At 31.4% G+C, this 20,985-nt stretch overlaps 1 protein-coding gene across 1 annotated transcript in view; it reads left to right on the top strand.

The window, feature by feature from the left end:
- The window catches only part of LOC117176042, a 132,828-nt gene that overhangs the window by 86,937 nt on the left and 24,906 nt on the right, over positions 1–20,985 (top strand). The window contains exon 2 of the mRNA XM_033366030.1: positions 13,566–13,705. Coding sequence (XP_033221921.1) covers positions 13,566–13,705 — 140 coding nt within the window. The remainder of the gene's footprint in view (positions 1–13,565; positions 13,706–20,985) is intronic.

The following is a 20,985-nucleotide window of genomic DNA, read 5'->3' as shown; positions in this document are numbered from 1 at the left end:
CGTCCAGACTTCTGTTCGAACCCGCGTTGCCTAGCTTGTTAAGGCGCTGTAAATTTGAGGGCCTTCCCCGTTGCTTGCCCGTACCTGAATCCGCTACCCTCCTCACCCAGGTCGACTTGTCGGCACTTTCATCACCGCTGCTGTCACTGCGATCAACGTCACCCATCCCCCCACTTTCAATGCTTTCAGCAACGTCAGCTGTTGCAGCCACTACGGTTTTCTGCTCTGTGCGATCTTCCAGTAACTGTTGCCCTCTGGCGCCAGTTTGTGGACTTCGCGTCGTCGGCATCCTACCTTACCCAAAGCTCTGTGATGTTTCCCGCTTTTATTTTCTACCTCTTGCCCCCCTGACCAAAAAACTATTTTTTCACTCCTAACCTCAAAAACTTCACACGCTCCAAATTTTCACTTCAAACCACTCACTTTCACCCTTCACACCTTTGCCTTCACTCACCCTTCTTCCTTTACACTCGATCTCCGCACTTTCTGCCTTTTCTGCATTCACTCACCCTTATTTCCTCCACCAAAGCCAAAAATACACCACTTGATAAAAAGAGTTCTTTTACGATCGGTACCGGAAACAGAAGCCCATCTGATTTTTTACATATTAAATGGGAAAAGAAACGGAAAAAAGAAACATTAGAAAAGAATGCTACATTAGGGTGGTCTAAAAAATTTTTTTCGAATTTTTATGCAAAACGCCCGGAAATTTGTTCGAATCCACAAAAAATGAACCTATTTTTTTTTTTTTTTGAAGAAAAAATATTTACAGGTGGCGCAAGCCTCATGGAGATTAACACGTATTTCCCATAAGAAAAAAAGGCGTTTTTGTAAATTTTATTCAGAATTCTCAATATTAGGTGAATCGAGTTCGAAATTCATCATTTCTCTTCACAATTAGTCACAGAATGCAAATGAAATATGACCTTTTAAATATCACCCCCATAAGTCTGTTTTATAGGGTCCCAAAAAACCCACATAAGTGAAAAAATGGGTTTTTCGAGTTTTTGGCGCTAATTATGATTTTATTGCGTTTTTTAAAGCATATTCTTTCAAATACATGAAATACTACTTTATACTGATAATTAGATGTTTTTTTAATGAAATTTACAACTTTTTGTCCACTTTTCGCTCAAAGTGAGTAATTATTTTATTTCATTCAGGAAAAATAATTGTTTAAACAAATTATTATTGTTTATAGCTAACTTCTTCTAGATTAATTCGAGATAGTTTCGGTTTTTTCCTGAAATTTTAAACTTTTTATCAATTTTCATTTATAGTGAAGTGATAATTAATTCAAGTTAACAAAATAATTGTTTAAACAATTTATTATTATTGCTAATAACATTCTCTTTGCTTAATGATAGAAAATTGCGATTTTTTCTGAAATTTTTAACTTTTTGACCACTTTTCACTTGAACTTAGTTAATATTTAATTTAATTTGACAAAAATAATTGTTTGAACACATTATTATGGTTTATAGCTATCTTTTATTAGATTAGTTCTAGAAAGTTGCGGTTTTTTCTGAAATGTCTAACTTTGCTTTACCTTTTTAGTTATGAACAAATAATAAATAAACATTAGACAGGATCTTATTTCAAATAGTATAGTATTGTTTTAAGTAAATTGTTTCTGTTCTTTTCCCAATGTTAAAAAAAATTATTTAAAAAAAAAGCTATTATACAAAAGAGACAAAAACAAAAAATGGAATAATTAAAAGTAAAAAAGAAAGAGATTGTTTAAAATATGGTTCTCTCTAATGTTTATTTATTATTTGTTCGCAGCTAAAAAGGTAAAGCAAAGTTAAACATTTTAGAAAAAACCACAACTTTCTAGCACTTATCTAAGAGAAAATGGTTATAAACAATAATAAATTGTTTAAATAAGCATGTCTGTTAAATCGCATTAATTATTATCTCACTAAGTGAAAAGTGGACAAAAAGCTTAAGATTTTAGAAAAACCGCAACTTATTAGCACTACTCTAAGAGAAGATAGCCATTAACAATAATAATTTGTTAAAACAATTATTTTTGTTAAATTAAATTAAATATAAACTTACTTCAAGTGAAAAGTGGGCAAAAAGTTAAAAATTTCAGAAAAAATCGCAACTTTCTATCATTAAGCAAAGAGAATATTATTAGCAATAATAATCAATTGTTTAAACAATTATTTTGTTAACTTGAATTAATTATAAGTTCAATCTAATTGAAACGTGATAAAAAGTTAGAAATTTCAGGAAAATACCGCAACTATGTAGAATTAATCTAGAAGACGATAGATATAAACAATAATAGTTTGTTTAAACAATTATTTTTCCCGAATTAAATTAAATAATTACTCACTTTAAGTGAAAAGTGGACAAAAAGTTGTAAATTTCATTTAAACAACCGCAACTTTCTAGAATTATTTTAAGAGAATATTGTTATATATAATAAAAAATTGTTTAAACAATTATTTTTGGTCAACTTTAATTGATTATTACCTCGCTCTAACTAAAACGTTGAAAATAAGTTGAAATATTCAGAAAAAAACCTTGACTTTCTAACCCTTTTCTAAGAGAAAGTTGCTAAAAACAATAATAAATTGTTTAAGCAATTTAAATAAACATCTAATTATCAGTATAAAGTAGTATTTCATGTATTTGAAACAATATGCGTTAAAAAAAAATCATAATTAGCGCCAAAAACTAGAAAAACCCATTTTTTCACTTATGGGGTTTTTTTGGGACCCTATAAAACAGACCTATGTGGGTGATATTTGAAAAGTAATATTTTATTCGCATTCTGTGACTAATTGTGAAGAGAAATTGTGAATTTCAAATTCTATTCACCTAATATTGAGAATTCTGAATAAAATTGACAAAAACATCTTTTTTGCTTATGGGAAATACGTGTTAAACTCCATGGGGCTTGCGCCACCTCTAAATATTTTTTCTTAAAAAAAAAATGGGTTCATTTTTTTGTGGATTCGAACAAATTTCCGGGCGTTTTGCCTAAAAATTAAAAAAAATTCTAATGCATTTTTGGACCACTCTAATGCTATGTACGAGTTGTGTTCAAAAAGTAAGGTGACTTTTCAATTTTCGCGGGCTACGTACATTCAAGTTTTAAATCTTTTGTTTTGTAGTGCTGGTACACTGGTCACGATCATATGGTCACAGTTTTGACTATATAGCTCTTGTTGTTTTTCAGGCAGAGGCGTCAAAGGTTAGAAGGGTTTGGTGCGCTCGGCTATTTTCTTCTTTCGAAAAAAATGGAGCAAAGAGTTTGCATTAAATTTTGTGTGAAAAATGGAATCCAGTGTTTTAAAACTCTTGAAATGTTGACAGTTGCATACGGTGAGTGTACTCTGAGTAAGAAAAATGTGTATAAGTGGTACAAGCTGTTCCGAGGATGTCGAAGACGAACCTCGCCCTGGACGTCTCAGCACGTCAACAACAGACGAAAACATCCAATCAGTGGAAGAAATGGTGTTGAAAAATCGCCGAATTACCATCAGAGAAGTTGCTGAAGATATTGGCATATCGGTTGGTTCATGCCATGCTATCTTTTCGGACGTTTTGGGCATGAGACGTGTGTCAGCGAAATTTGTTCCAAATCTGCTTAATTTTAATCAAAAGGTCCATCGCATGACCATCGCTCAGGAGATGTTGAATGAAGTCAATAATGATCCTGATTTTCTCAGAAGGATTGTAGCTGGGGATGATTCGTGGTTATATGGTTATGACGTCGAAACTAAAGCCCAATCCTCTCAGTGGAAGCATCCTGAGTCTCCAAGACCGAAAAATGCACGTCAAGTTCGGTCAAATGTGAAGGTTTTGCTCACTGTCTTCTTTGATTACCGTGGCGTAGTGCATCAAGAATTCTTACCACAAGGTTGTACGGTCAATAAGGAGTATTACCTGCAAGTTATGCGCCGTTTGCGAGAGGCGATGCGCAAAAAACGTCCGGAACTTTGGAAAAACAATTCGTGGCTTTTGCATCACGATAATGCACCTGCTCATTCATTGTTGCTTGTGAAAGATTTTCTGACTAAAAACAGCACCACAGTCATACCTCAGCCTCCATATTCACCGGATTTGGCTTCCAGTGACTTTTTTCTTTTCCCAAAACTGAAGAGACCCATGAAAGGACATCGATTTTCAACGATTGAGGAGTTAAAAACTGCATCGCTGAAAGAACTCAAGGCTATACCACAAAATGATTATCAGAAGTGCTTCGATTATTGGAAAAAGCGTTGGCACAAGTGTATTATATCTGAGGGGGATTACTTTGAAGGGGGCAACATAAATATTGAGGAATAAATGAATATTTTTTGAGAAAACCATAAAGTCACCTTATTTTTTGAACACACCTCGTATGTTTGAAATGTTTAAAATATCAGAATTTTAAGACTTACAATTCGATTTTTTTAAAGTCTAGATTTAAATATCCAATATTTTGGAACATTTACAAATTAAAAATAACTTTATTTCCAATGTCTATGGTTGTAAAATATTCTAATCTTTAAGACTTCAATGTAAGAAAAATATCGTCTTAATTTTTCATTGTTTTTAATTTATTCTGAATGCATTTAATTCAAAACTGTTTAACTACACATTATTTAAACTGAAAATTGTGCAACTATCAAGTATTTAAAATTGATATTCTATGATTTACAAAAAATTTTAAAACCAGATAATTTTTTAGGTTTAAAATTGAAACTAAATAATATAAGATAGTTAAATTTAAAATTATGAAATTTAAAACTCTCTATCAAGGGTTTTAAAACAAAATTTGGCAATTTAAAAATAAATATTATAAAAATGGTTCCGACGTTTTTATAATTTGAATTTGTAACTGCGAAATTGTGCAATTGGAAATTGGAAAACCCTAGAAATCAAGAAATTTCAATTCAAATATTTTCGAATTTCAGCGTTTAAAGCAAAAAAAAAATTAGTTTTAAGCCCTGAGCAATTTTTTAAATCTTTAAATTCAAATTATAGTAATTTTAAAGAAGATAAATAATATATTCTTAATAAGAATTATGCCATTTGGTATCAGATAAAATTAAAAGTGATTTATGCCCTGATTCCTTTGTTCTTTCTTATTGATGGCAGTATAAAATTCTTATATTCACTTTTCGGATTTTCAATATTTGTTTGGGATATTGATAGATAGTTGTTTCTGGATCCAACTTGAACATTATTCATATATAGCGATAGAAGTAACTGCTGAATTTGAAACGTGATGACTAGTTCAAAAGAGTAACCAGAAGCTTAAAAAACGTTTTAAAGCTTAAGAAATTCCACATCGAATAATCAACAATACAGATATTTCGAGTATATTTTTGATCAATTAAAAAGAATATATACCACGTTAGTAGTTATCAGAAAATTAAAAAAATTCCCGAATTTTCAAGAAAATTGTTAAACTTTCAACCAAATAGATATATTTTTCAACCAAACAGACGAATTTTGTCAACGAAAGTTAAATCTTCAACATAAATGTTCCTTTTAAATTATAAAAGATGCATTTTCTATCAGAATGGACGAATTTTTTACAAGACATTCGAATTCCCGAACCGAAAATATGAATTTAAAAAAAAAGGTAATTCTCAATCAGAGTTTAATTTTCAAATCAAAAAAACTTTCTCTCTACAAAACAGTTCAACTTCCAATCCGACAAGATTAATTTTTAGGCTGTATAGTCATCTCGAATAACAAAGGCCGACAAAATTTATACACAAAAACCGGACTGTGTTACCCCGAAAGATTTTAGTTTCCTAAAATGAATCCATTATCTAAATTTTTCTTATTCGTCAGGTTTTTGACATATCCTAACCAAAAACGGGAAAAGGGCTATTTTTAGACGTATTGAGACAATATGACATGATCAGCCATTTTTTATCTAAAAACTGCTAACGCAACTTGGTGTTGTACTTCATTTTACATTTTATTTACATTTATAATCATCTCAAACCAAGTTTTTTTTCGAGATATAAAACATTAACCATTTCAGTTCCACAATAAAAAACTAGAAAAGTAGTAGTCCCTTCTAGGTTAGGATATCTAAAAACCTGACATATAGGCAAAATTTTGATAACGGAATCGGTTTTAGGATACAAAAATCTTTCGGGGATGGATTAACTTTAGAACCAACGGTCGGACTTTTGCCAAAAGGAAGTACTTAATGACAAAATATTTGCATTTAAAAAAAAATTAATTAATTTTCAATCAAATAATAAAAGTTTGAATCAAACAAGATGAATTCCGAGCCAAAAATATAATAGTGCTCTTTTCATCCAAATGTAGTTGGACTATCTTATTGAGTTCTATTATTTCAGGTAATATTGAGGCAAAAAAGGAGAAAGGGAAGTTTCTTGAGAACTGTATCATTACAGGGCCATGTTTTGCAAAATTTGAAAATCTTTTTTAATTTTATCATCGGGAAACAAACTAAATGTTAGGTATCTAAGTTCATAAAGTTACTTCAACTGTCCCCCTCCACCACCACGGTGGCCAACCGTAGTTTATTACCTCCCCCCCCCATTATTAACATAATTTGTGTGCGGCCCATTACGATCGAAGTGTGTCATTCTCATGGCAGACTATATTGAGTTAACGCCTCTGTTTCACGTAAAGTCACTAATTATTGGTGACAATTGAAGCTTATGTCTAAACGCCAAAGGGCGTCAGTTGCCTGTCAACAACATTGAATTACCGTTAGCCGCTCCCTGAATGATAGATTGATAGGCTTGTTCGAAGCTTAGCTGTAACAATGATATCGCCAATGAACATTGAGCTTGAACATAATGGATCCCTATTCCCTGGGACAAAAGAGTCTACATATACATCCTTTCGCAACCCTTGAACAAAAAGCTCTGATAAATTAGAATTGTTGCTCTAACTGATATGGAGAGACAGAATGACAGATTGACTGACAGGATTGTAGGGTGCCGGCTTGAATAATGCGAAATTAACCACACAAATTTTCTCTAACATTTTGGGAAGGCAGGTTCACTTTCTATGATGTTTACGATTTTATCTTAATTTTTATTTTTATTTTGAAAAGGCCTGTATCTAGAAAGAATAAACGCGCAAAACAGTTATTTCGATATTAGACTTCGCGGCTTCACATCAACAATATTTTTTTTTATGCTGAATCTAGATACATGTCTACTTTTTTGTTTCCAAATTAGACGTTAAGACTATCTTTTAAAATTATGAGAAATTTAAAAAAATTCTGTTACTTTTACAAATTCCTGTTGCAAATACTTTTACAAATTTTACTTCAAATCAGATAAATCTCAGTTTAAAACAGATAAAAAACAAGGTTACTTAAAATTTTTCCCAGCTTAAATTTAGTACAAATTTGTATGAATTAAATACGTCGATATCTAAACTTCAGAATTTAATCAAACGACCATTCAAAAGTATTTAAATTTTTTCTTCCGTTTGCGGTAACTTTCATAACTTAGAAATTCTGAAAATTTCCGATTACTTCTAACAGTGAAGTATCCGATTTCCAAAGAAATTCTCGATCACTTCGTGGGTTGCAAAAATGTGTCCAAAAAATTTTGAGTTTCAAAATTTTAATAATTTTAAGGTATACAAAACGAACTTTTAAGTCGATCATGTACCCAGGCACACCGAAAATATTTTGTCTACACTTGCCGAATTTCGCTAAACCTAGCGTTTCTAGAATTTATATGTTCCACACTTTCGTGATGAGGACAGTCGCACAACCAAGAGAGAGGCGGAACTCAGTCAAGCGTGACAAGGCAATATGTCATAAGGCAATTATGCTGTATTTAAATTTTTAAAAAGATTCATAAGTTTCAAAATAATCAAAATAAATATGTCAACATCCGATGTCAAAATATAGCCTTTAAAATCTTTATAAAAAGTCTTGCAATTTTCACTTTTTTGATAAATTTCCTCCGTTGGACGTTGGTATTTTACTATTTTGTGTTTTATTTTACGAGCTTAGCATCCATGATTACAGTGCGTAATATAAATTTCAACTATTGTTATAAATTAGACCTTCTTTTACACGTAACTTATATACAGGGTTGGCCATATTCGACGAAAAGATTTGGCAACACTGTAACTTTTGACAGAGATGACAAATCGAGTAATGACGTAGCGCGTTTGAAGCATCAGCCTAAGGAGATTTTTGCCATGGAGCAGTGCACTCCACGCGAACGCTGTCAGATTGTTGAAATTTACATTCAACAAAACAAGACAATTGTGAAAACTCAACGTGCATGGAGAAAAATAAATAAAGTGAAAAACTGCGCCTTCTGCGACTACATTGTATCGTTTGTATGAAAGATTTTCATGAGGTGAGGCACTTACTAATCTCAAGCGTCCAAATAAAAACCGACCAAGGCGATCGGATGAAAATATCGCACTCGTACGGGCCAGTGTTCTGAACACTCCATGCACGTTGAGTTTTCACAATTGACTTGTTTTGTTGAATGTAAATTTCAACAATCTGAGAGCGTTCGCGTGGAGTATACTGCTCCATGTCAAAAATCTCCTTAGACTGATGCTTCAAACGCGCTACGCCATTACTCGATCTGTCATCTCTGTCAAAAGTTACAGTGTTGCCAAATATTTTCGTCGAATATGGCCAACCTTGTATGTTTAATTTGTAACTACAAAAATAGATGCTTATATCGTTATAATATTACAATTAAACAGATAATTTTGCGAAATTGGAAACTGTAATCATAATAATCTTGTCGTGCCCCTTCTGTGATTTTACCTAACTCTAAGCAAATAATTAAGATATGAAATCGTATTAAATTTCTTACCAGCCTGAAAACATTTTAGAATAAATAATTATAATGCAGGGTCTGTTCTATAAGTCGTAGGACTGACTTTCGATAGCCCAGGCGGAGTAATAGATGGGTTTTTTACGGGCAGAATGGATGGTGGGGGATGTCAGGAACCAAATGCATATTCGTACAGTCGCCTCCGAGCTTTTGCGATATAAATATCGCACGAGGGGTAAACACTCTTTGTAGTCTTCCATCACGCTCTCAAAATTCCATAAATAGTAGGACTGGCTTTCTGTAGCCAGGACGGAGTAACGGAAGGATTCATGGGTCGGATAAGTAGTAGCAGATGTCAGGAACCAAATGCATGCTCAAATAGTGGCCTCCGAACATTTGCGGAGTAAATATCCCGCGAAAAGTGAACCCTTTGTTGGGTCTCAGTCTCGCTCCAAAAATGGAGCGCATGCTCGAGAAACGCTGTGTGGTGAAATTTTGTGCTACACTTGGAAAATCTGAAACCGAGAATTTCACAATAATTAATCAGGCATATGGAGAGAATTCAATGAACAAATCATCTGTTTTTGACTGGCGCTGCTCGAGCCTACGGTCCATTTTGAAAGCGTAACGGAAACCAAAAAAAGGGTTCACTTCTCGCGCGATATTTATTCCGCAAATATTCGGAAGCGAATATTTGAGCATGCGTTTGGTCAGCGGCGTAGCCAGTCTTTGACAAAAGGGGGGGTTTTCAGGTCTGAACAGAAAGTGAGGTACTACTTACAGGGACAAATTAGGGTACTATAGTATGAGATAAAATTGGTAAATATCATATTTATTATTATATTATTCCTATATATACATTAATTTTTTAATTGTTTATTTAATATTGTACTCAGTCTAATAATAGAAATAATATTATTAATAACAGTTCAATGTAGTATAGTATTGTTTTATATTCCAATATTTTTAATTATATAATAAATAATGCAGCATTATTAACTACATTTGCTATTCGAATAGTTTAGTGTAAAATTTATTTCTCCAAAGAAATTTGATAGGCATTAGATGATCCAATATCATTAAGAAATACATTAGCATTTGTTTTAACATTTTCTGAATTTCCCAAATTTAAATTTTCCTTATTCATTGGTTGAGCCCGCGGTTTTTTCGTTACATAGATCAACATGGAAGTGCCAGCAGTTCGTTTGCATAACATTGTGTTGCGTACAAATACAAATTGATATTTTAATTTTTAAATATTGAGTGTATATTTTCAAGCAAACAGAACACTTTTATGCTTTCCTTTCAAATCTATTTAATTGAACTGCGTGCTGAGAAACTCATTTGCGAAAATGGGTACTAATTTCATTTTGCTATGAGTAGCACAGATTACCTGCCGTTTATGCTCGTCTATAATCTGCGAGAAATTTTGGTTTTAGCGTTTCGTGAAAGTAAGTGGGGAAATATTTTAGGAAGGTATATCGGATAAACTGAGGACTAAGACGGTATACAAAAAGGAAATAGATGTGCCTCCTTCCATCGTCAAGGGTGGGGTTCTAACGCCCAAAAACCCTCTCTTGGCTACGCCACTGCATTTGGTTCCTAACATCCCCTAGCACCCATCCTGCTCGCGAATTTCTCTACTGCTCAGCCTGGACTATAGAAAGTCAGACCTACTACACCAGGGCCGCGTTTTTGTTCCAGTGTCGGGGGCTGCCTGCAAATATCCTATACTTATTGAACAGGCTCTGCATAATTGTATTCATTTCTACTGGACCCTAAAGCATAATTTCATCAAAAATCTTAATCGATTAATATCATAACTTAGTTTAGTAAAACTCAAAAATATTTTTAGTTCTAATTTTGATGTTTGTCTCAATAAAAAAAGGAGTTTTAAACCAATCTTGATTTAATAATAAAGAAATAATCTATGAGAATGTTTAAAAAATATCAGTAATTAATATGTCCTAAGTTTAAAAATATAACAATAAAAACATAATAAATATAAACAATGGTTATTTTTAAGAATATTCAAAATATTATGAAAGGATTCAAAATAAGGTCTCACGAAACAATGTAGTTTATTCATAATTATTAATTATTATTATACCTCCCAGAGAAGACCCATTGTTCAGAGCATTAAAATCCTCATTAATTTTTATAACACTTTTTAAATGTAATTTTTAGTACGTTTTAAAATCATATTTATTACAATTTCACAAAGTAAAAATTCAAATTTATTTGTCTATTCTTATTTATATAGTGTTCAAACCTATGATACAGTTTCAGTATCAAGCATTAAAAAGTGAACACAATATAGTGACTAACCAATTTTGAAAAGTAATGCGCATTGAATATTTTATCATGTTTAACCAAAGGCCTGCAGGCAGCAATGTTTTGTCTTTCGAATTTAGATCATTTAAATAGGTCAGTTATATTTCAATTTCCTATTCTATAAACAACAAAATCTTGTAATTGTAATAAAAACTACTTTGATGTAAGTACTAAACTGAAATTGTAATCGAAGGCTCTTATATCAGACTAGAAGATCAAAAGCCGTAATTTCTTCCAGAAAAAAAAAACTAAATTACTATCCCTAGCAGAAAGCCATATCAAACTCGAACCTTACAATTGTTTTGCACTTAATTGAGAAAAATTAGACTAGAATTAGGTCACATTGGTCTAACTTTAGGAGGCCTATATCTGAATTCTAAAACTGAGTCTTAAATTGAGACTCGAATCTTGATCTTGAATTGATTAACCTCCAACAAGCTTTACTTGAATCTAGACGATGCTGAATTAAGGCAGAAATCAGTTTTATTTTAAGAAAGACGGTCTGGTTTTAAGTTAAGAAATAGGCCTAATGTAAGATGTAAGAAAATTAAATTGCATGAAAATTATAAAGACTTTTTTTCTGTAATCTTCAACCATTTAAAGGCATTTTCACTGTGTTGCACAAACCAATATATACTAATTAATATTATTATACCATTAAGCCAGATCCCTCTTAAGGGTGGACGTAAATCGCTCGGGTTTAGCCTCGTTATACTGTTGGGGATAAAGGAATTTATTTGAGAAAAGTAAGAAAGGGAAGTGCTTGAAGGAGGTATACACGAAAATGTATACAGTTTTGATTAATCTGAAATTTCCGTGCTGTCTATTTAAGCAACACGTTCGTTCCGCACCGCTCCGACGCAAGTCGCTGATCAATCTTACTAGCAATCCACCCAGCCGAAGAGCTTTACAAAATCATATGTCATAGATCACTCAAAAACACGCAAAGAAATGGGTGAAACTGCTCGGACTTAAGTCACACAACTTTTTCGCGAAGGCCCATGGAAAGTTGAACAATTTTCAAAGAATAGTTGTTTACATCGACTTCATATTTGCTGCTGAAAGTGCCACGAACGGAATTTTGATATTTGGAAAAACAAATGGAGCCTTTAGAAATGGACGGTGTGTATACCAGACTCGCTTTTATTTTCCAGCGAGGCATGGCATGTAGGCCAAGGAGAAAGAGAAGACGAATGCAAACGGCCTGTTATAGGAATACATATATGATGTAAAATATAGATATACTTCAAGTTTAGATCGGAGAGTAAGAAAGCTCAGTAAGTAAACACAAAGCTTACAGATCGATGCAAACTCCTCACGCCCCTCAGTTTCTAAGCAATCACGTGATTTGCGTCCCACGTCTATTTCCTTCACTTGATATTCGTATAATGTCATTTTGCATCAACTGTATGCTGATGTGACACTTCTAAACTTTTGAACTGGTTCACCGAATATTCGCGAAAATCACGAATCACTTGACATTTAGAAAAGCAAAATAGGTTGTGTATGCGTATTATAATACACATTATTCACTAATTAAAAGTTGGATACATACTTGAAACATTTTAATTATTATTGCAACACCGAGAAAAAATAAATCAAATTAAGGTAGGACAATAAATTTGTTGAGGAGTTGTTTGTTTCACAAAGATTTGATTTTGATTACTTAAAAAGTGGTACCGTTTGTTACTTGTACCAAAGGATTTAGTTGCTCATACTAAGCACGCAACCGAGCATGCGCAGACACCCGAAGCCCTTGTTTTCAATATAGTGTATGTCAGCTAATATGCTAGTAAAAGCAATATATTGTCAATTTGATCTATGAAATTTTTAAAGTTATTTTAAATTAAATAAAGTTAGATTGTTTACTCCTTATTTAAAGAAAACGATAGACGAAGAAAAAATGCTATACTGCAGTAAACATGCATTTCATTTGAGAGAAAATCTTTCGATTAATCAGAAAATCTTTCGGTTCATTACAATTTCATCTGCAATTGTATGCAAATTGAACGCATTCTATTGAATCTGTTGATTTCTTAAATTTTAGCTTATTCTTGCATAAATTAGATATTTTATTAATTCTAAAAAATACAAATTTTCATTCAAAAAAATTATATTGCTTCTTTAACCAAATAATTCTATTGCTTATACAAAAATATGATGAATTCTACAAAATATATTTTGTCAATGAACAAAATGTCTTGCTGTGCCCACAAAAATCTTTATTAATCGTAACCAACTTTTTGGTTAAATCAACCAAACGATCCAACAAAATAATTTGATTAGCTCACAAAACGGGAAACAAATTATTGATTATTTAATCGACTTTGCAGGTAACTCATTTCTTTTGCTTCTATCTCTTGAATATTTTCTAAGGAGGAATTTCTTGCCAGGAAAATATTTTTTGTCAATTCGGATGAACCGTGCCTTATTTTTCTCATCATCTTCGACTTTTCTATCTTTTTTTAGCTCCAGGAAGGACGGTCGACGAAGTTCTGCTTGGGGAAGTTGACATTTCCTTGCAAGATAACAGTTTGGAAATTACCACCGAGGAACCATTCACGAAGAAGTGTATTGTCAACGGAAATAATTATTCGCACAGTCAAACGGTAATATTACTTCAAATAACTGAGGAAAAATAATAAAATAAAACTTCTTGTATACATAGTTTAATGCATGCAAGAAAAAAAAGATTCTTTGATCTGAGACCAATTAACTAACCCATCTGGGTTATTCTCCAAGAAAAGGGCGCCTTCGAATAAAGAAAATAAAAAAAAAATTAAAAACGATTTCTTTAAGTATACATTAGGTTTATTATCATTAAAACAAGAACTTTTAAAAATATTTAGGCTACAAATTTATTTGAAAGGTTTGTGGATCCTTTTTAGTTCGCACCCATTTTCCATATTTTTTGCAACTAGAATTATTCCTGAACTAAATACATGAAAGAATGCATTTAACTTGTCACATAAAAAGTAAAAGTATAATCGAAAATATATACTATCGCACTCGTACGGGCCAGTGTTCAGAGGTCTCCAACAACATTTCAAACACGTCGATCTGCGCAGTTGGGCATAAAACTAACCACTTTACGTCGCATATTGCGTCATGCTTTGCATTTTTTCCCATACAAAATTCAACTGACGCAAAACCTGTTACGTAATATGCGACGTAAAGTGGTTCTTTTTATGCCCAACTGCTTAGATCGACGTGTTTGAGATGTTGTTGGAGACGTCTGAACACTAGCCCGTACGAGTGCGATATTTACATCCGATCGCCTTGGTCGCTTTTTATTTGGACGCTCGGGATTAGTAAGTGCCTCACCTGATGAAAATCTTTCATACAAACGATACAATGTAGTCGCAGTTTTCACTTTATTTTTCTCCATGCACGTAGAGTTTTCACAATTGACTAGTTTTGTTGAATGTAAATTTCAACAATCTGAGAGCGTTCGCGTGGAGTGTACTGCTCCATGGCAAAAATCTCCTTAGACTGATGCTTCAAACGCGCTATGTTATTACTCGATCTGTCATCTTAGTCAAAAGTTACAGTGTTGCCAAATCTTTTCGTCGAATATGGCCAACCCTGTATTTAAAACGTTTTAAATTTTTGAAAATATTTTTAGTCGACACGAATTTTTCTTAAAATTTTCAAATATGATTCCAAATTTCTGAAAATTACCTTACAGTCTTCTAAATTTTCAAGCAATTTTAAGAAAATTTAATTATTCTCTTGAAAACTTTCGAAATTATTTCAAATTCTACTAAATATTTCTTGAATTTATACGATTTTTGTTCGTTTTTATTTTGCAATCTTACCAAATTGAAACATTTTGCTTTAAAATCTTCTAAAATATGTTTAGAAATTTTAAGAAATCGTTTGTTATGTATAACAAATTTTTAAAAATTTTCTTTAAAAATTATTCAATTTTTTTCTGCATTTTTTATTTATTCTGCTGAATTAAAAATTGTTCCTTAAAATCTTTCGGATTCTTTTAATATTTTTGAAATTTTCTAAAATCTTTTTAAATAAGCTCTTCAAATTCATTTTTCGAAATGAAAAATTATTTTAATTTTTCCTAGAAACCTGAACAAATCTTTCATTTTCGTGAAACTTTAGAATATTCTTAAAAAATCTTTACAAGTTTTAATTCTTTTTGAATCGTTTCAAAACTATTGAATATCTCTTAAACTTACTCAAATTTTTTCAAAAATTATGTAATGTGGCAAAATTGCAAAAGTTTCCTTTAAAATCGTTCACACTTTTTAAACATTTTAGAAAATAATTCAAAATGTTTTGTGATCTTTTTTTAGAATTTCTATTGAAATTCGTTACAAAACAATCATGTAACAATTTCCAATAATTTTTAAAAACTTTTTTTCACACTCTGACAAAATACAGTTTACCTAAGGAATTTGTAAATCTTAAAAAATGGTCTCAAGTCTTCCACGTTCTTTTAAACCACATTTTAAAATCTTTAAAACTTAAAATTATTCTTTTAAAATAAAACCGAAACCATTTCTCCTCAGATCTTTCATAATTATTAAAAAGCTTTTCTTTTATTCGGTGTTTTCGGGTGTTCTCTGAGTTCACTTTTATAACCTGATTTTCACACCGAAGCGATAAACATAAGCTTAATTAATAGAAATGATCCGATAAAAAAACAGAAAAACACTATTAGAAAAATCCAATGTGTCATTTTGACAATAATTATATAAATAAACCATTTTCTTGATATATTTTCAAGAGTTTGTAACGGCTCTAACACAAGACATATAACAGTCAAAACAACTAGAAACAATTTATTACTAGCGCCACCGCATGGCCATTTTCAACACATGAGCCATTTTCAACTCTCAGTGACAATGTTGTGGATCAGGGTGCCTCAAATGTAATAAAAGATTCTTATATTTGAATGCATACATCCAAAACATCTTTCATTTGGTAAAAAAAAATCTGACTAAAGAATCTTTAAACGAAAAAAAATGAATCTCATGATGTGACAAAAAAAATAGTTTTGACCTAAACATCATAAAAAGTCTTCCGTAAAGATAAGGAAATGAAACAGCATAAGTTTTAGCGCACTGTCGAAACCTCTACATACTTTTAAAGAGATAATTAATTTCGTTTTGATTTTAGATTAATACACGGAGAAAATAGATAAGAAACAATATCTGGATATTCAACTTTAGGACACTGATCTGAATATTTATGTATAATATCTTGAAATTAAAATTGAATATCGAGATAGTACATTTTAATATTAATATTTTTATATGCAGAGTTTTTAATACGTGGATATTGAATTTTAATATAAAAAATGTACAGATTAAAATCTAGATCGTTGTCCTATATTTAAAAATGCAGTTTTTACATCTTGATATCCTTTTTTTTCCATGCAGAAATTTAATTTACTTGAGGCTCTATCGACCATAAGGAACACATCATCATTGCAATCCTCGTGTTTCGCACACGATTTTTTGTATTATTTATATAATTCTCTGATAAATTGTCTAATTTTCTAAAAGAATTGTGTAACAGAAAATGTATATTTCTGATTGGTCAGCAGCAGTTTTGATGTTTAAATCAATAACCATGAATTCTATCAGAAAAAGGTGAAAGGCGATTTTGTAGGTATTCTCAAAAGCAAAAAATTTTTTTGCACATTTTTAATGCCACATAGTTTTGCCGGAAAATACTCTTTTTTTCTTCAAGCTTTATCACGATTAAAATAAAATTATACGTCTTAACAAAAAATGGGTTGAAAGTAAATTTGTAGGACTTTTTAGGCTGAATATTTTTCATTCTGAAATTTTCTTGTTTATTTCATTCTTTTGATGCAAAATAGAATTTTGGATTACTTAAAACCGTTCTAACAATTAAAACAAAAAATATTCGTTTTATTTAAAAATGTTCTGATGTAAATTTATAAAATAAAATATAATAAAACAGGAACAGTTAGTAAAAATGGCTTGTTAACGAACTCGTACCTTATTTTTAGGCCCTAAAAAGTCTTCTGAAGCTCAATCAAATACGATTAGTCTTTCGAAAGTTATAGTGCCTAAATGATACAGACAGGCCAACAGACAAATCGTTTCGTTTCTGACACAGGGGTCTCAAATCCTGGAGTTTTGGTGGGTTTCTCAAAGTGGAGTTTTGAAACATTCAGCAATAAGTAGAACAGAACTTTTTTGTTCTGAATATTCCGACAATGATAAATTCATAAAAAGGCTCTTTTAAATTGCCGTATCTGTAACCCGTTATTTCATTAAAGTTTCGGAATTTTTCGAAAACAAGTTCATAAAGTTTTAATTTAGTTTAACTTTCAGCTTCGCAATAACGGTGGAGGATATTAAAAACATTTTTTAGTCCACGTATATTTTTTAATGGTACACAGTTTTCTTGTTTATTGAATGATCAAACTCACGATTTCTGTAGAGGTTTAGAATTTTTCGAAAACAAGTGTATAAAGTTTTAATTCTTGTAACTTTGACATTTTTAATAACGACGGAAATGATCAATAAATAATTATTAGCATGCATACATTTATCAGGGGTTTATAGTTTTATTGTTTACTAAATTACCAAACTCACGACTACGACAGAGCTTCAAAATATTTTGAAATCACAAAATATTTCGAATCATACCAAAAATTATTTTCCTAAAATACTTCATAATTCTCAGAAGAATTCTACATTTTTCATTAAAATTTACATTTTTTGAAATATTTTTCAATGTTATTATACAAATCTTTTTCCCTTTTTTAAATAATAAATCAAAACAAATTTTGTATTAATCCTAACAAATGTATTCTTTCTTAATCTTAAAAAATCGAAATTTTGTTTGAAGTTTTTTGTGATTTGTCCAAGCAATATTTTTAATTTTCTTACAAATCTTCAGAAATTTTTCGTTCACTTCAAACGTTCCAAAATTCTTAAAAAGCTTTAAATATTTATGAAATTTTAGGAACAACTTTGTAGTTGCTGGAAAACTTTCAACATTTCTGAAAACGCTTCTTTTTTCGAAATCTTTAAAAGCCTACATTTTTTTTTAACTTTATTGAAAACTTAAAAGTTATAACTTTTTGTTTGAATTTTTTTCCAACCCTCTAATTATTTTTTGAATTTATGAGTTTTTTTCCTCAATTTTTTTAACTACTAGTATACTAATTTTTCTTGAAATATTAAAAAATCTAAATTTTGTTTCAAATTCTTAATTATTTTTGAATCCTTTTCAAATTTTTACCTTATATAAACTTTCTAAATATCTTTTAAAATAATTTGAATGATCCTGTATCCTTTTTAAAAAATTCTATATTAACTGCCGTTTCGCAAGTTTACCGATAAATAAAAATTTGCCCTCCAAGAGATATTACCGCATTAATTACAAAAAAGAAACGCTAAGTTTGGAAGTTGATAATAATTGTTTAAACAATTGGCAAATGCTTGAAACAAAGATAAGTTTTCTTGAAAATGATGAATTGTCCAATTAAAGGTCAAAAAGTAGCTTTCGGTGAAATAGTAGGTAAATAGAAATATTTAAACAAATAAACATTGTTTAAACAATTGTAAATTGTGTAAGAAGTGCTTGAAAATATTTGAATTGTCAAATAAAAGTAATGTGAAGCAAAAAAAGGAAAAAAAAGAACCCATGTGTCAATTTTACGCAAAATTGTCAAATTCAGTTTCTTTGGACATCCTTTGAGGAGGAGTTGTACAGTGCGAGGTGTCAAAATTCAAAAGAATTTAGCGGAAATTATTCGTTGAGTTCTCCACAACAAGTTCGAGAGTCAATTTTTTGAGAGTCAATATTTTTTATCATATTTTTGGACAATGTAATAGAAGAAAAGGATGTGAAATCTGTTTGCTTCACTTCCATATACCAAATATCGATTTAACAATGCGCCTTAACCGTTGGCAAGGAAGTAAGCGGGTGCATACTTCAGCTGTGTTCATTCAAACTTTAAAAAAATTCTACTCAGCGTTCAAATTCTGTGTTATTATTTGTCTTTCAAAGAGTATGTAGATACAAAAAATGAACTTGGCAGCTAAGGGTGCTGGTTTTAATTGGAGCATTGAACGAGTTCTCCAGTTAAATCATCCAAGTAGCAATTAAAAAATGTATTCAAATACGAATGTGCAGAGTTGAATGAGGTCATCCAATGCATTAATTAAAGCCTACTACCTTTTTATTTTGTATTTACTTACATCACATGTCAAGCTATCTACCGGACATTTCCTACGAAACCCTTTGCAAAATTAATCACTTTTCATTTTTCACGAAATTGTAAAAAAATTGATTGAAAGTAACTGAAATTGATTTTAAACACATTATAAAATGAAAAGGGCTATTCAGGCAGCTTTCAAATGTGGTAAAATATTCCAAAGTATTCCGAGGTATTTGCAAATATTGCCACATCATTTAAGGTATTTTTTAATACACCGAAGTCTACCCGAAGTATGATTGTAAAATCTCGGTTTTAACCGGGAATTTAACGAGAATTTACTATATTTCTAAATTGGAATATAAGATGATTTTCCGGGCGGAAAAGTTATGAATAGTAGGAAGCATTGTGTGCATTACTATTCCGTCTAAGGCTTGGTCATAAGAATATTAGTTTTAATTTGGATTAAAGAATTTTGTCAGAGAATTATCATTCTGAATTTCAACAGGAATCATTTTTAATTTCCTGGGAATCTGGAAAGTGCAATGTTGATTCATACCAGGAAGATTGTGTTCATATTACGTTTTTAGCTTGAGACAGATCACAGAAAACAGTTTGATAGTAAAGAAACTGTACTCTGTGAATTTGTTAACCTACACCAATTATTCGATGAAGTGAACCGAATTATGCGTTGCGAAGTCCTGAGAGAGTATGCAGTCAATGGCTTACTCTTCGAAGCAATTAGAACAATATATGAAGGTAGCAAAGTTTGTATAAGTGAGTGATTGGTTTGATATTAGGTAAGGTTTTAGATAAGGACGCGTTATGCCCTCTTGGCTGCTTATTATTTTTATGGCTAACGATCTAAGAATAGCCCTATTCGACAAGGAAGGTGTGAATCTAGAGACATGTGCTTTAAAATGCACGCGAATAAACATAAATCATGTTGTTTGAGGGACAGGGTGAGATAAGAGTATGCAAAATAGTTCTAAAAGAGGAGAGAATATAACAAGTTCATAAGTACATCAATTTTGGTAGCCTATTCACTGATGAGGGAAAGATAGATGAGGTTTTAGATAGGTGTATAGATGAAGGTAAGAAGGTTATCGCTCGAGTAGGACCCATTATCAGGAGTAAAAATATATTGAGTAAAGCTAAAAGGGAAACACATAATTCTATATTTATACAGACTGTAATTTAGGGTAGCGAGATCTGGACCTACCAAGAAAAGGATAAGAGTAAATTTAAGGCGATTAACGTGACAATTCTGCGCGTGATGTGCGGCAAACCACCAATGGACAAAGTGAGTAATGATATAATCCTCTAAGAATGAGGTACACTAGTTGATATCTAGGAACGAAATTCATTATGATGGTTTGGGCATGTTGAGAGAATGAAATATAAACGACTAACGAAACAAGTGTATCAAGGTAAAGTAAATGGCAATGTGCCTAGAGGCAGACCACAGAGAGAATAATAAGAATGCTTCACGCAGAAAAAAGAACCTTACATTTTACTGAAAACCAAGTTAAATTTAACGATCTTCCTAGTACGTATATGGACAACATGACAGTTCAGTAAACGTTACAATTATAGGTAAATAAGTATGACTATCAATGACGGTTACTACGAGGGTAGTTCAATAAGTCCTTAGAATGAAGTATAAAAACAATTTTTTTGGGTAAATTTTTTTTTATTTTTCAACATAATCTCCTTGGAGCTCTA

The sequence above is a fragment of the Belonocnema kinseyi genome, chromosome 7 (genome assembly GCF_010883055.1).
Source record: "Belonocnema kinseyi isolate 2016_QV_RU_SX_M_011 chromosome 7, B_treatae_v1, whole genome shotgun sequence".
NCBI classification, from domain to species: domain Eukaryota; kingdom Metazoa; phylum Arthropoda; class Insecta; order Hymenoptera; family Cynipidae; genus Belonocnema; species Belonocnema kinseyi.
This window is presented reverse-complemented; position numbering and strand designations above follow the sequence as displayed.